This window comes from Bubalus kerabau, chromosome 10 (genome assembly GCF_029407905.1).
Source record: "Bubalus kerabau isolate K-KA32 ecotype Philippines breed swamp buffalo chromosome 10, PCC_UOA_SB_1v2, whole genome shotgun sequence".
NCBI lineage: Eukaryota > Metazoa > Chordata > Mammalia > Artiodactyla > Bovidae > Bubalus > Bubalus kerabau.
In genome coordinates this window covers 84,713,429-84,728,963 of record NC_073633.1, presented here as the reverse complement: position 1 = coordinate 84,728,963, position 15,535 = coordinate 84,713,429, and the positions used below count along the sequence as shown (strand labels likewise).

Here is a 15,535-nt window from a genome sequence, read left to right as displayed (position 1 = left end):
TCCACCAAAAAGACATGCAAGTGGTCACAACCACCTCACTGTGTCACTCCATGTCCATGTTCATCAGAGCAGTTCACTCGTGCATGGCTAGTAGAAAACCTTGACACAGACATTATATTTTCTCCTCATACCTCCCCTTCATCATCTAAATTAGGTGTTTGGTAGCCCAAGGGCAACTCTCACTGAACCCACAGTCAAAGATAGATAACAGCTTGCAGCACTATGATATTGATCAACTGTGAGGATATTGCTCTGATAATGATTTGACTAGAGCTGAACTACTGCCATCCCTGCTGGAACCAGCTGGCCCTTTGTTGCTTTTTGTTTTTAGCTGTATCTCTAAAAGCATACACTGCCTGAACCACAAAAGAGGGAAATAATTATTCTCTTCTCACAGTCACAGAGAGTGACTGTTAACTAGGTATGGGTTTCTTTGGGGGGGTGATGAAAATGTTTTGGCATTAGATAGTGGGGACAGTTGCACAAATTTGTGAATATGCTAAAAAAAAAAGTCTTATCTACTTTAAAAGGGTGAGTTGTATGATATGTGAATTATATCTCAATAAAGCTGTTTTTAAAAATTTCTGTTATTTGAAGGCTTTCTGTAATGTGTTCTTTATAAAACAACAAGTATTTTGAGGTCTATAATGATACATCTATTTCATGATGTGCATTATTGAATAGTAAAGCTCTGGCATTCAATAGATGTTGATCTACTGTCACTGACTCCTGGGGGACTAGAATTCACCCACTGTGAAATCTGTCGTCCTGTCTTTTACTCCTCAACTCAACTTTGACAACTTCAATGTACATCTTTGTAAGACAAAGTCATCAGCAGGCCCTAGAGCCTGAAGTATTAATAATAGGTGCCATCAGTCCCTATTATATTAGAAATATAGAGAACTACAGCTGGGCTATTTACCTATGGTGAAGCAACAGAATCCAACATTAAAATTTGAGTTGGATTGACAAATCCATCTCTATCTGATGAAGGGTGCATCATTTGGTTATCTCTGAAAGTGTACTCTAATCTTATACTTCAAGTCTACACACTCTCTCATGCATATGAAAAGTGTTAAAGAAAGGGCTTTCTGGCATATTCAAAAAACACCTCTTGTAGAAGGGACCCCTATTAGGAATCTATCGTTTACCAAGTTCACTACCGAATACGATTTACTCACCCTTTCAACCAAAATTTGTTGAGCACTCACACCTGCCAAACATTGGGATTACATAAATGAGTTAAATTAGACACATAGTCTACCGTAAAAGAACTCACCACTATGGAGACACACAGAATGCCTTGTAAACAGGCAATGGCAGCAGCGTGCCGCAGCTGAGGAGGGAATACTGGGCTGTTGGGAGAGTGCTCAGGGTCAGAAGCCTGAATTCTGGAACGAGCCAGGAAGGCTGCAGACTCTAATCACGAGCTGGCTACTGAGGGCCCTCTCTGAACCCATCATTTATTCAACACACTTGGATACCTCCACACTCCCTCACCTGTTAATAACAGCCCAGTAATGAACTACATGCTCTGAATTTCTGAAGAATTAGACCTCAAGCAGCTAATTTTCAAATACTTTTATCAGAAAAATTTCTTTGAAATTCTAGAAAAGGTTTTCTCCAGTAGGGGAATGAAACAGAGGATATGAAACAAACAAAACTAAAATTTTAAAGTATTCTTTTCCATATTATTTAACATACTCCACAAAGAAAGGGTCAAGATTTTAAGTTCAGATTTTTTAAGCTCCCTTTACCTTTATAAACTCTCGGAGAGTAGGGAGAACATCTTGTTAACCATGGTATCCTCAGTTGACTCTCCTTAAATGAGAGTCAAATGAATAAACACAGAAATAAATCAGCAACAAGTGGCATAGGAGCCATTTTCCTGAGGTAATTACTGATGGTATTTGACAACCTCTTTCACAGTATACCTGTTTACTTTCTCCTCTTCTCTCTTCTTGCCCTTCGACTTCTTTTCTCTCTATTGTCGTCTCTTCCTTTCTTCTTTTCTCTCTTATTTTAAATGTGTCTTAGGACTGGCACCAACTCTTCTGACTGGCCACTGCTTTGCTACACTGACCCCAGTGGAAGCAAAGGAGGACCTGCATTTTCTAATTACAAAGCACCCCCTAGTGGTCTAAGCTCCCTTTATCCAGAGGAACCACGTAATAAAACTGGGAAACCTGAAAGTTAACCAAGAAATGGGTGTCCCTGGTGGTTCAGTGGTAAAGAATCTGATTACCAAGCAGGAGACCGGGTACTGGGTCGGGAAGATCCCCTGAAGAAGGAAATAGTGACCCACTCCAGTATTCTCGCCAGAGAAATCCCACAGACAGAGGACCCTGGTGGGCTACAGTCCATGGGATTGCAAAAGAGTTAGACACTGAGCGACCAAATAACAACAACTAAGAAATACCAATGAATTGCAGTTCTTCTGTTGTGCCAGTTAGGTCTTCTAGCAGCACCAGATACATTAAACCAGACCTCCTATGAGGATTCTGATTTGTCAGGTCAAGGGTGAACTTTAGAGGTTTTCTTGTTCTGCTTTGCTTTAACTTTCTACATGATTCTTATGATCACATAAATTTGAGAAACACTGTCCTAGGATGAAATAATTAAATCTCTGAGTATACAGCAGGCCTGCTCTATGAGATGGATGTATTTCCCAGGTCCTTCCTCTTAATCTACACCACAAACAAACAAAAAGTTTGCCATTTCCACAAATAGTACTGCATCTCCATATCTGTCTTCTTAATCCATACTTTTCTTGGGATGATTTTCTCTCTTTACTCATTTGGTAAATATCATTTAAAGTACTTCTAACCCTCTATTTGGGCTTCCCAGACAGCGCTAGTGGTAAAGAACCCACCTGCCAATGAAGGAGACATAAGAGACATGGGTTCTATCCCTGGGTGGGGAAGATCCCTGAAGGAGGGCATGGCAACCCACTGCAGTATTCTCGCCTGGAGAATCCAATGGACAGAGGAGCCTGGCAGGCTACAGTCCATAGGGTAGCAAAGAGTCAGACATGACTGAAGCAACTTAGCACAACGCATCAACAACCCTCTATTTTATTACATTTACTTGTTTATAAATTAATTTCTTTAGGACTAAGTATTATCAGAGGGCAGGAATAATGTCTTAACTTTTCCTGTGTTCCCAGCAGATTAACTGATATTCCCAGGTCATATATTACAGATGACCATATTTTATAGGAACTTAACTACCATAAAATCTTACATAGTATTAAAACTTTAAAATAATAAACTTCATTTTGATTATCTTTTTCTCCCCTTGCAATTTTTCTTTATATACTCACTCTGTTCATCTGTACAGTATATATATTAACTGTTGCTATTCAGTTGCTCATTCATGTGTGACTCTTTGCAACCCCATGGATTGCAGCAGTGAGTGAGAAATTAGATAAGACATAAATATCATTCCATATTTATATTGAGAAATACTTATGTGACACAAAACCGCTATATGTTCTATTATAGCCAAAGCTTACCAAAAAATACAAAGTCTAAGCCAAACAGTAAAATTTGAATTTGCTTGCAATCAATCTCCAACTATAAAATAACTTTATAGTGAAGAATTACACACACACACAAAAGGTCACTATTATATTGGGAGAACATTATCTTATAGGCAGAAGTCAATGGGGTTTAAGTTATCTTGGGAGGATAAAATAAATTATTATATAAAAAATTCAGTTGCTTTTTATACCTAAATTGACAACTGAAAGTTTTTTCTCTTGTACTATTCCATACTTATTGTAAAAACAAGACATTCTTACAAACATATAGTGTCATACATACAAAAATAAAAACTGATAAATGATTATAAGTATACATACATATATTTTAAATTCTTTCAACTAATAATAAGCAATAGTTTCCCCCGCCCACCCCCTGAAAAAGAAAAAGACTTTCTTTCCTAGACTGTGGAATGATTTTTCAGCTAGTCCAACAGTCAGCTTCAAGCTGTTGGTTTGACAGTTCAATTACAGATGCTGAAGGAGCTAAATACTAGACTTCTAAACCCATATTCCAACTATGGGTGGTCTAGGAGAAGGGTACTAAGCTTTCCAAACCTTCACAGACTACAGTAATTACCTACTTCCTTGTGCATATGCCATACTACAGTGTAAGTTGCTTTAAGCTGGGAACAGTTTATCCCCTAGCTCTCTGAAAGACCTATGAATCTCCTTCAGAAAAGTCAAACACATCAAACGTCAGTTCAATCTTCTTCTTAGAGACATGTTCCCTGGGTCTTACATCCTTCTGCCCTAACTGTATTTACCTTAACCTCTAGACCTGCTATTTAGCTGTTATCCTGGACTTTATTTCATCTTCATTCTAGGAATTTCCTCTATGTCTTTCTACTGTCATATCCTATTTTCCTAATAGCTTCCCAAAGAAGGATGTATTAGGAAATAAATTTTCTGAGAAATAAATTGCACGTTGGAAAATATTTCTTATCCTTATAACTAACTGGCTGGACATAGAAATCTATGTTTGATCATTTTCCCTCAGAACCCTAAAGGTACTAATCCATTGTCTACTTGCATCCTGTATTACTTTTGAAAAGTCTGACAATCTGCTAATTTCTAATCCTTTCTTTGTGACTTGCTGCTTCTCTCTGCTGCTCTAAAATGTCTTGGTACTATATTTCTTCCCACCCCACTCAACCCCCTATTCTTAGTGCTGAGCACTTTCCATTTAGGAATTCTTGTCCTTCAGTTCTGGAATTTTTTCTTGTCCTGTTTCACTCATAATTTCCTCTTTTAGTTTTCTTTGGTCTGTGTCTCTAAGAGTCCCATTAGGAAGGAGTTAGACCTCCTACATGGATTCTCTATGACTTTTGCATCCCTCTGACTTTCATTTTCTAAGAGATTTCCTCAGCCTTCCAAACTATTATTTATCATTTTGCTATTATATTCAATGAGCCCTTTCCCCCTGAATATCTGGTTTTGCAACTTGTTATGAAATGATATGGACCGAACAGAAGCAGAAGATATTAAGAGGTGGCAAGAATACACAGAAGAACTGTACAAAAAAGAGCTTCACGATCCAGATAATCACAATGGTGTGATCACTCACTAGAGCCAGACATCCTGGAATGTGAAGTCAAGTGGGCCTTAGAAAGCATCACTACGAACAAAGCTAGTGGAGGTGATGGAATTCCAGTTGAGCTATTTCAAATCCTAAAAGATGATGCTGTGAAAGTGCTGCACTCAATATGTCAGCAAATTTGGAAAACTCAGCAGTGGCCACAGGACTGGAAAAGGTCAGTATTCATTCCAATCCCAAAGAAAGGCAATGCCAAAGAATGCTCAAACTATCACACAGTTGCACTCATCTCACACGCTAGTGAAATAATGCTCAAAATTCTCCAAGCCAGGCTTCAGCAATATGTGAACCGTGAACTTCCAGATGTTCAAGCTGGTTTTAGAAAAGGCAGAGGAACCAGATTGCCAACATCCGCTGGATCATCTAAAAAGCAAGAGAGTTCCAGAAAAATATCTATTTCTGCTTTATTGACTATGCCAAAGCCTTTGACAGTGTGGATCACAGCAAACTGTGGAAAATTCTGAAAGAGATGGGAATACCAGACCACCTGACCTGCCTCTTGAGAAACCTGTATGCAGGTCAGGAAGCAACAGTTAGAACTGGACATGGAACAACAGACTGGTTCCAAATAGGAAAAGGAGTACGTCAAGGCTGTATATTGTCACCCTGCTTATTTAACTTATATGCAGAGTACATCATGAGAAATGCTGGGCTGGAAGAAGTACAAGCTGGAATTAAGACTGCCGGGAGAAATATCAATAACCTCAGATATGCAGATGACACCACCCTGATGACAGAAAGTGAAGAAGAACTCAAGAGCCTCTTGATGAAAGTGAAAGAGGAGAGTGGAAAAAGTTGGCTTAAAGCTCAACATTCAGAAAACTAAGATCATGGCATCCAGTCCCATGACTTCACAGCAAACAGATGGGGAAACAGTGGAAACAGTGGCTGACTTTATTTTTTGGGGCTCCAAAATCACTGCAGATGGTGATTGCAGCCATGAAATTAAAAGACGCTTACTCCTTGGAAGGAAAGTTATGACCAACCTAGACAACATATTGACAAGCAGAGACATTACTTTGTCAACAAAGGTCCCTCTAGTCAAGGCTATGGTTTTTCCAGTGGTCATGTGGATGTGAGAGTTGGACTATAAAGAAAGCTGAGCACCAAAGAATTGATGCTTTTGAACTGTGGTGTTGGAGAAGACTCTTGAGAGTCCCTTGGACTGCAAGGAGATCCAACCAGTCCATCCTAAAGGAGATCAGTCCTGGGTGTTCATTGGAAGGACTGATGTTGAAGCTGAAACTCCAATACTTTGGCCACCTGATGCAAAGAGCTGACTCATTTGAAAAAAACCCTGATGCTAGGAAAGACTGAATGCAGAAGGGGACGATAGAGGATGAGATGGTTGGATGGCATTATTGACTCAATGGACATGAGTTTGGGTAAACTCCAGGAATTGGTGATGGACAGGGAGGCCTGGCATGCTGTGGTTCATGGGATCGCAAAGATTCGGACACAACTGAGTGACGGAACTGAACTGATTCTTGTTTCATGTAGCAATACATTCTCTGATCTCATACAGATAATTATGTCAGGCACTGTGCTAAGTGATTTATATTCACCATACTGAATCACCACAAGCAACCTGTGGGTATATGTTCTTATGCCTAACAGACATCTCAAAGTCAATATATATATACACAGAACTGAACTCCTAATCTTTTCCCTAAAACTCACCCTACCCACAGTCTTTCTCTTGTCAGTTAACAATTCCTCCATCCAGTTCTTCAGGTCAAAAGCCCTGGTTTCTCTTCTTATCTCACACAACATAGCTAAACCATCAGAAAATTCTGTTGGCTGAGCCTACAAAATGTATACAGAATTCAGCCATTCTCACCATCTTCAGTGTTACTACTGTGTCACCATCAACTCTCACCGAGGTTACAATGAAAGCCTCCTAACAATTCTATTTTTTTAACCCCCGACAATCTGTTCTCAAGGCAGAGAGCGTCTTTTAAAACTTCACTGAAAACTTCAAACATCACCTTCTCAGTGATGCCAACCCTGATTACCCTACTTCTGCACCCACTCTCTTCCCTAATCCATTTCCCCATGATCTAGCTCTTCTCTTTCCTTTCTTACAGCAATTATGATTTTTGAACACATAATTTCTCTTTCTTGCTTCTCCCCACCATTAGAACATAAGCCGCAGAAAGGAAGAGACCTCTATTGTTTTGTTTATTGATGCATTAACTGGAAGAGTAGTTAATAACAAACATGTTGGATGAATAAATGAATAACTTTCATATATAAGAGAAGTGAAGCCTACAACGATCAACTTGTCTAAGGATACACATCCAAAACATGAAAAACCGGGTTAAAATCCATGATGGCCTGGTGCCAAAGTCCACATGTTTAAATTTAGACTGTCCCCTGTCCATGTCTATGATTAAAATGAGGTGAATCCTCCATAGACTTCCAGGCTTTGCAAGTTTTTTTCTTACATTTCTAACAAAGGAGAATATATAACTTTGTTTACATTCTGAAGGAGAGTGTTTATGCAAATATGTGAGGCTGCAGAGGTGATGGCATTTAACTCAATAAAAGCCAGTAGATTAAGCAAGACTGGAAAATTCCTTTAGTCCTTCAGTTACCTAGATGGGAACAAGGCTGCCAGAGAAACATCTTAGTAGGAATCTCTGACCCCTTGTAGGATATGTACTGCTTTCTCCCACTTGTACTTATTAGCAAGGCATGCCTTTGCGGTACATACAATATGACTGTACCCAGGATTTTCCAATCTGTAGTCCAAAGATTTACTTTAAACACATGCTATTATGTATTTTAACTGGACTATTGAAAAGTTTTTGGCTGCTTCCGCTATTCCTATTCAAATATCTAAATTGCACATTCTCCATAAATAAGAGGAAAACAAGCCTCAGGCTCCAAAAGGAAATATTACTTTTTTGTATTGGCAGCCCTAGAAAGGAAAGATAGAGACTTATACGTGTTGTTACTTTAGATGACACTAAAAAAAAGAACCAATACTGCGGTACAAGTATGCCATATGATAAATATTCTCTGTGTTATGTAAGAATGACACATTTCATCCTCTTGAGTCAAGAAGAAAGCTGGGAGGAGGCCTTCTATTCATCTCTGGCAGCAGATGTGGGAGACAGGACTAAAGCTGCAGAAAAACAGAACCGTGATGCTTATCTTCACATTCACTACTTACCTGATATCATTTCCCTCCAGCAAGGGTGAAAGAATCCAATAAAGCTAGAGGAATCAGTTCTGGGGGGAAAACAGTAAGCTATTGCCAAAGGAAGGAAGGAAGCAAGCAGTGAGGAGTCTATGTCCAAAGAATTCATTCAGGCATTTTCCCTTTCTCCAAATTACTGCAACTTTTTCATTCACTACTAAACTCGAGTCCATCGAATAAACTACTCAGTTATTGCAGCAAACAGCTGCTGCTTTTTTGCCTGACTGGCACCTAACCCTCCCTTCTTCTACTACAATAAATACACCCCATTTCTTTTGGAAAACTACCCCTCCAGTCTCTCAGACCATGTTTTTTGGGGAGGAACCTGCATCCCCATGAGAAGGAGTAGAATGTGCCATTGGGGTCCGGCAGGAACCACAAACCCTGCTGCCACTGTGGGCATATGATGGGGCTAGTCCAGCCAGAGTGAACTCCAAGGACTTGTACAGGAGCTACAAAGAGGTGAAGACGTAAATCTAAATCTCTTCTGCCAAAAGCAGACCCTGAGGATGAGGGTAACACTAACAAAAGTAGAACAGAAAGATCAAGAGAAAGAAGACTGAGTTCTGATAAAATCATTTGAGCCTTTGGATTAAATCTCACTTGAAGCTAGACAATGTGTATGTGTGTGCACACTGTAAATATATGTGCATGTGCATATATATAAATATATATATATTCTAATATAAGGCATTCGATAAACATTTACGATTGCCTTATAGAGCGATCTGGAAAAACTGGAAGTTCAAAAACAAGGCAAAGCTCCATTTTCAGGGTTATAGTCATATAAGTAGTTTATTTACTCAAGCTACCAGCAAAATCCAAGAATATAATAGAGGCAGAGTGATAATAATATTTCTAGAATTATTTCTACTATCTTAATGTGCAGACATTCAGTCTTTGATTAATTAACCAAGTGAATAGTGAGATGTGTTGTTATTAAAAACAGCATTCTCTTTCCCATTGAGCAGTTTTACTGATCATTCCAAAGCCTTTTCCTTTCTCACTTACTTCCTTCTTCTGTCCATTTCAACTTCATTTCCTCTCTCTACTTAGATCTTCCCAGCACTAAGTTAGAAATTCTAGCAGTCTTACTATATCAAAATAAAAGCATCATTCATTAACTTGATAAAATAATACATATCTCAGTCCTAAAGCCAACATCTTGCTTAATAAACACTAGAGATGCATGATCAAATGCAAAGCAAGGATGTCCACTATCTCCACTACTATTCAACACTGGACTGAAAGTATTAGCCAATGAAATGGGCAAGAAGCTTATAAATTGGAAAATAAAATAAAATTAAACAACTATTTTCAAATGATGTAGAAGGGAACATGGAAAATCTTAGTAAATCAATAAGATAAACTAATTAAAATAATAAAAGAATTTAATAAGGTAGCCAGATATAAAATTAAAATATAAAAAACAATAGCCTTCATATGAAAGCATACTAAATAGTTAAAGGATATGGTGGACAATAAAATTTTCCTTAATATAACAACAAATAAGATAAAATGCTTACAAACAAATTAACAAGAAATGTGCAAAACTTATATAACAGAAACTTTAAGACACTTGACAGGCACAAAAATAGACTTGAACAAATGAAAAGATATCTGGTGTTCTTGGACAGGATAACTAAACATCATAAAATTGTAAGTTCTCCTTGAATTAACTTCTAAATTTAATACAATCCTAATAAAAATACTAATAATCTTTTTTGGGGAGCTAGACAACTTGGAAAAATAAACAAGTAGAGATATCCAGGAAAACACCAAAAAAGAAAAGCTATGAGAGGGAACTAGCACTACCAAAATTAGAACATAAAACAAAATATCTATAATTAAAACATGAGGTATCAGCACACAAATAGACTACGAAAGAGACTCTGAAATCAGAGCCAAATACATATAGAAACTTAGTAATAATAAAGGTGGTATCTCAAATCACTACAACTAAGGCAAATTTTAGAAAGAAAGAAAGAAAAAGAGAGAGGAAGAAAGGAAGAAAGAAAAATGATGGAACAACTGTTTAGCCATTTGGAAAAAGATAAAACTAGATCCCTACAACAAATCATTCACACAAATCCCAAAAGATCAGAGATTAAAAAGTAAAAAATGAAACTAGAGTCGATTCTTGGTATTCATGGCATTCATGGCAATGTTCTACAAAGTCTCTGCAAACATTGAATTCACAAGTACTGAATGATTGTTCCTAGGGCAAACAACGGGTCAGGTTCCTGCAAGCCTCTGGTAATAATTTCATCAACTGATCAACACATAACTTATTTTATGTGTTTTTGTTCAGAGACACCTTATTTAATGTATGTTGTTGAGTCATAAACATTGAACACACCACCACAGCACTATAACTCATACCTAAATGAAGCTTATCTAATACACTTATTTTCTCCCTAACGGACATCACAGTATTCATGTGCTTAAGAACTGAAGTTCTGTAGACACAAATTCAGCACCATACTTTGGGGTCAAACAGTAAAATCACCAACAAAAAGCACAAAAATATGAAAAGGACACTGTTTACAATACGAGAGCTGAAAGGAGGCAGAGCATCGCCTTGTACGAACTCAGCTGGGCCCATGATCACTGGCTGACTCGGATTTGTGCCAGTTTGCAAATATCTGTACATGACTGCAAGAACACCACGAGTATTAACCTGGGGTTACAAATACATTTTAGTACAAATACAGAATCCGCAATGAAGATCACCTATATGTACACACTTCAAGAAAATACAAGTGGCTTCCTCTCTAACCTCAGGATAGGAAAAGGCTTTCTAACCATGACTTAAATTCTAGATACATTTGAAAGAAAATATGTTTGATTACATAAAAATAAAAAACTTATGCATGGCAAAAAATGTGCAAAAGTCAAAAGAAGACAAATGGAAAAAGTATATGTAAAATATGTCACAGATAAAGGGCTAATAATCACTAACAAAATTTTAAAAATCTTAAAATTATAGGAAAAAAGTCCAAAAGCCCCAAATAAATATGTGCAAAAAATCAATAATTTACACAAAAAGATACAAAAATGGGCTTTAAACCTAAGAAAAGATGTTCACCTTTTCTCATAATAATAGTAATGGTTTACAGACAACTGAATTTTTTTAAATCCATGAATTCATGCTTATAAAAACAAACAAACAGAAAACTTCTTCCTTCCAGTAGAAATCCCATTAACAAATGTAAATAAAATGATAATATTAGAAAATTACCATTTGACAACCATCATAGTGGTAACTGATTCAGGCAAGAAGCATCAGTGGATGCTAAAATAGTGAAAACTTGAGGGGTAACAGAATACATTTACAGCTTCAAAGCTATCCCCTCATAAGATACTTAAATTTCAAAGGGGAAAATAGTAACTTTATTGTAGGAAACCTGAAAGATACTTCCTAAACAAGGTGATTAAAGTTAATACCAATAGCAATGGGACAAATCAATATCATTTACCTTCTGTTGTGATACACAGAATACACATCATTTCTGTGGTATTCTTGTCAGAAAGAGTATTTCTTTTTTTTATTTAATTTATTTTTTTGAAGGATAATTGCTTTACAGAATTTTGCTGTTTTCTGTCAAACTTCAGCATGAATCAGCCAAAGGTATACATATACCCCCTCCCAGAAAGAGTATTTCTCACATCTAATCATGTGAAAACTCAGACTGAAGGAGATTTTACTATTTAGGTGCATACTTAGTAAAGAGACATGCATACTTAGGTAAAGAGGCATCACACAAATATACGTAAAGGAACAAAACACACATAATCAATCATACTTAACCTTTCATTCAAACCTCATCTGTCAATGATTATGGTTTAAATCAATAATTTTTTTGGGGGGGTCACAAAATGATGAGCTTCTATTTCTATCATTTTTTTTCCATACTTATTAGCTGGAATTCTTCTGTAAAGGGCTACTTGGCCTTCCTGAAGTATAAGCTAATTCAGAGGATTAGCTATACAAATCTTAATTAGTATTAAGTGTGAATTAATTAAATGCTGAATTTCTTCCTTTAAATGGCCAATTTTCAGAGTAGAATTAGTGCCCTAGTTTCTTCAGTGGTCTCAGTGAGGTGTTGTGTATTTCTCCTTTTGTCATTATGATATAGATCATTTTATGTTAAATGTGTTTCAATCAATTGTGTAGGGGTTTTTGTTCTGTTTTGTTTTTGAGACTCAAATCTTTTCTGTGGCCAGTAGGAGCCACTAACACATTTGAAATTCAGTTTTAGATACAAAGAATCTGAAGAGCTTATGAGACATCCAAGAAGACAGACCTACCTGGTAATTTGATTGGTTCTGAAACAGGAGACAAAAAACAAACAAACAAACAAACAAAAATACTGAAGCAGTATAATTCTTATTCCTAACTGTGGTTTTGGAGAAGACTCTTGAGAGTGTCCCAGACTGCAACGAGATCAAACCAGTCAATCCTAAAGGAAATCAATCCTGGAAGGACTGATGCTGAAGCTCCAATACTTTGGCCACCTGATGGGAAGGGCCGACTCACTGGAAAAGATCCTGATGCTGGGCAAGATTGAAGGCAGGAGGAGAAGGGGACAACAGAGGATGAGATGGTTGGATGGCATCAACAACTGGATAGACCTGAGTTTGAGCAAGCTCCAGGAGATGGTGAAGGACAGGGAAGCCTGGCGTGCTGCAGTCCATGGGGTTGCAAAGAGTCGGACATGACTGAGCCACTGAACAACAAGAAAACAAGGCATCATAAACACCTTACAGATGTGCCTGAGAGGATTTTTCAATAGAATTAAGATTTTAAAATTCATATTCACTAAACATTTGATTTATCTGGTGGGTTTCTTTTTCTTTTCTTCTATTTCTAGTACGATGATTAGTATACCCCAATCTATTAGACAAGGTTCCTACCTTCAATGAGCTTAGTAGCAAAGACACCATAACTGTTCATCTTTCATGCCAGGTGCAAATGCAGGTCAAGAAAAACATGTCACAGAATAAAATTAGTGTTACAGTAATAGAAACAAGGAATTCTATCCAGCTCGAGTCATATCATTTGAGTCAGAATCAAAAGTTGATTTTGATAAATAACAGGAAGGAAAGTATGCCAGGGAATTGGAGGAAAGGTGTGGGGTGTGTGTGGTAGAGAGCCAGTTCTGGGAAGACCATATCAGGAGTGCTGAAAACAAAGGAAAATGCAAGGTGATGTGGGCCAAGGTGAAGAGCTTATTTATAAGAATAGAACTATCTAAAAAAAAAAAAAAAAAAAAGAATAGAACTTTATACAGAGTGGATATGGTCTATTTCTGTGCTGATCAATATAGCAGTCACCAGTCACATGCAGCCACTGAGACCAAAGAAGTGAATTTTCAGTTTTATGTATTTAATTTCAAATGAATAGACACCTGGAGCTACTGCTTACCATACTAGACAACACACTATTAGAATAAAAACTCAGAACAGGTATTTGTTTCTGTTGAATAAATAAATGAATGAACAAGAGAATACATGCTTAAATGTACACTCAAGTGAATATTCCAAAGGGTATATAGTATATTAGAAAATCGTATCTTAGGAAAATGTGGGACACAAAATTGGAAAAGTAGGTTAGGGCCAGATTATAGATGACTTTGAATGCAAATTTAGAGTTTGAACTATATTTGAAAGATAATTTTAAAATTCAGTGACATTTTCTTAGAAAGGGAAGCATAATATTTGTTTTAGGATAAGTAAGTTGGCAGTGGTGAGCAGTATGTATTGACAAGACAAAATCTGGAAGAAAAGATAGGTGGGTAACCTAGGTCAGAGATTCTTAAACTTTTTTGGTTTCAAGATCCTGTATTAGTTTTCTAGGCTACCATAACAAAAGTACCACAGATGAGTGGCTTAACACAGAGAGAGGTATTCTGTCACAATTCTGGAGGCTAGAAGTCTGAAATCAAGGTGCCGGCAGGGCCACACTCCCTATGAAGCTTCTGAGAGAGAATCCTTCTTTGCCACTTTCTAGCCTTGGTGTTTCTGGTAATCTCCGGTGTTCCTTGGCTTATAGCTACATCACTCCAATCTCTGCCTCTGTCTTCACAGGGCATTCTTCTCTATATATCTCCTCTGCATCTCTATATTCAAATCTCCTTCTTCCTGCTCTTATAAAGACACCAGTAATTAGATTTAGGGCATGTGGTAATCCACCATGACCTCATTTTAACTTGACTACATCTGCCAAGATTCTGTCTCCAAATAAAGGGTCAGGGATTATGACATGAACATATCTTTTTGGAGAACACTCAACTCACTTACAGGCCCCTTAACACTCTTTAAAAATGATTGCAATTCCCAAAGAGTTTTTTCATATGTTGAACTGGACATGGAACAACAGACTGGTTCCAAATTGAGAAAGGAGTATATCAAGGCTATATACCGTCACCCTGCTTATTTAACTTACATGCAGAGTATATCATGCGAAATGCCAGGCTGGATGAAGCACAAGCTGGAATCAAGACTTCCGGGAGAAATACCAATAACCTCAGATATGCAGATGACACCACACTTATGGCAAAAAGTGAAGAGGAATTAAAGAGCCTCTTGATGAAAGTGAAAGAGGAGAGTAAAACAGCTGGCTTAAAACTCAACATTCAAAAAACTAAGATCACGGCATCTGGTCCCATCACTTCATGGCAAACAGATGGGGGAAACAATGGAAACAGTTACAGACTTTATCATCTTGGGCTCCAAAATCACTGCAGATGGTGATTGCAGTCATGAAATTAAAAGACACTTGCTCCTTGGAAGAAAAGCTATGACCAACCTAGACAGCATATTGAAAAGCAGAGACATTACTTTGACGACAAAGGTCCATATAGTCAAAGCTACTGTTTTTCCGGTAGTCATGTATGGATGTTAGAGTTAGATCATAAAGAGAGCTGAGCGCCAAAGAATTGACACTTCTGAGCTATGGTATTGGAGAAGACTCTTGAGAGTCCCTTGGACTGCAAGGAGATCCAACCAATCAATCCTAAAGAAAATCAGTCCTGAATATGCATTGGAAGGACTGATGCTGAAGCTGAAGCTCCAATACTTTGGCCACCTGATGCGAAGAGCTGACTCATTGGAAAAGATCCTGATGCTGGGAAAGACTGAAGGCAGGAGGAGAAGGGAACGACAGAGGATGAGATGGTTGGATGGCATC

At 37.6% G+C, this 15,535-nt stretch overlaps 1 protein-coding gene across 14 annotated transcripts in view; it reads right to left on the bottom strand.

Annotated features, from left to right (window-relative positions):
* Positions 1-15,535, bottom strand: part of RAD51B (RAD51 paralog B) — a 618,412-nt gene that overhangs the window by 526,679 nt on the left and 76,198 nt on the right. Inside the window, exon 8 of one of the 14 annotated variants that reach the window (XM_055538421.1) lies at positions 12,600-13,073. The exons of the other annotated variants lie outside the window; for them this stretch is intronic. Coding sequence (XP_055394396.1) covers positions 12,807-13,073 — 267 coding nt within the window. The 3' untranslated portion in view covers positions 12,600-12,806. Of the gene's footprint in view, positions 1-12,599; positions 13,074-15,535 lie in introns of those variants that run through there. 14 annotated transcript variants of the gene reach the window in all.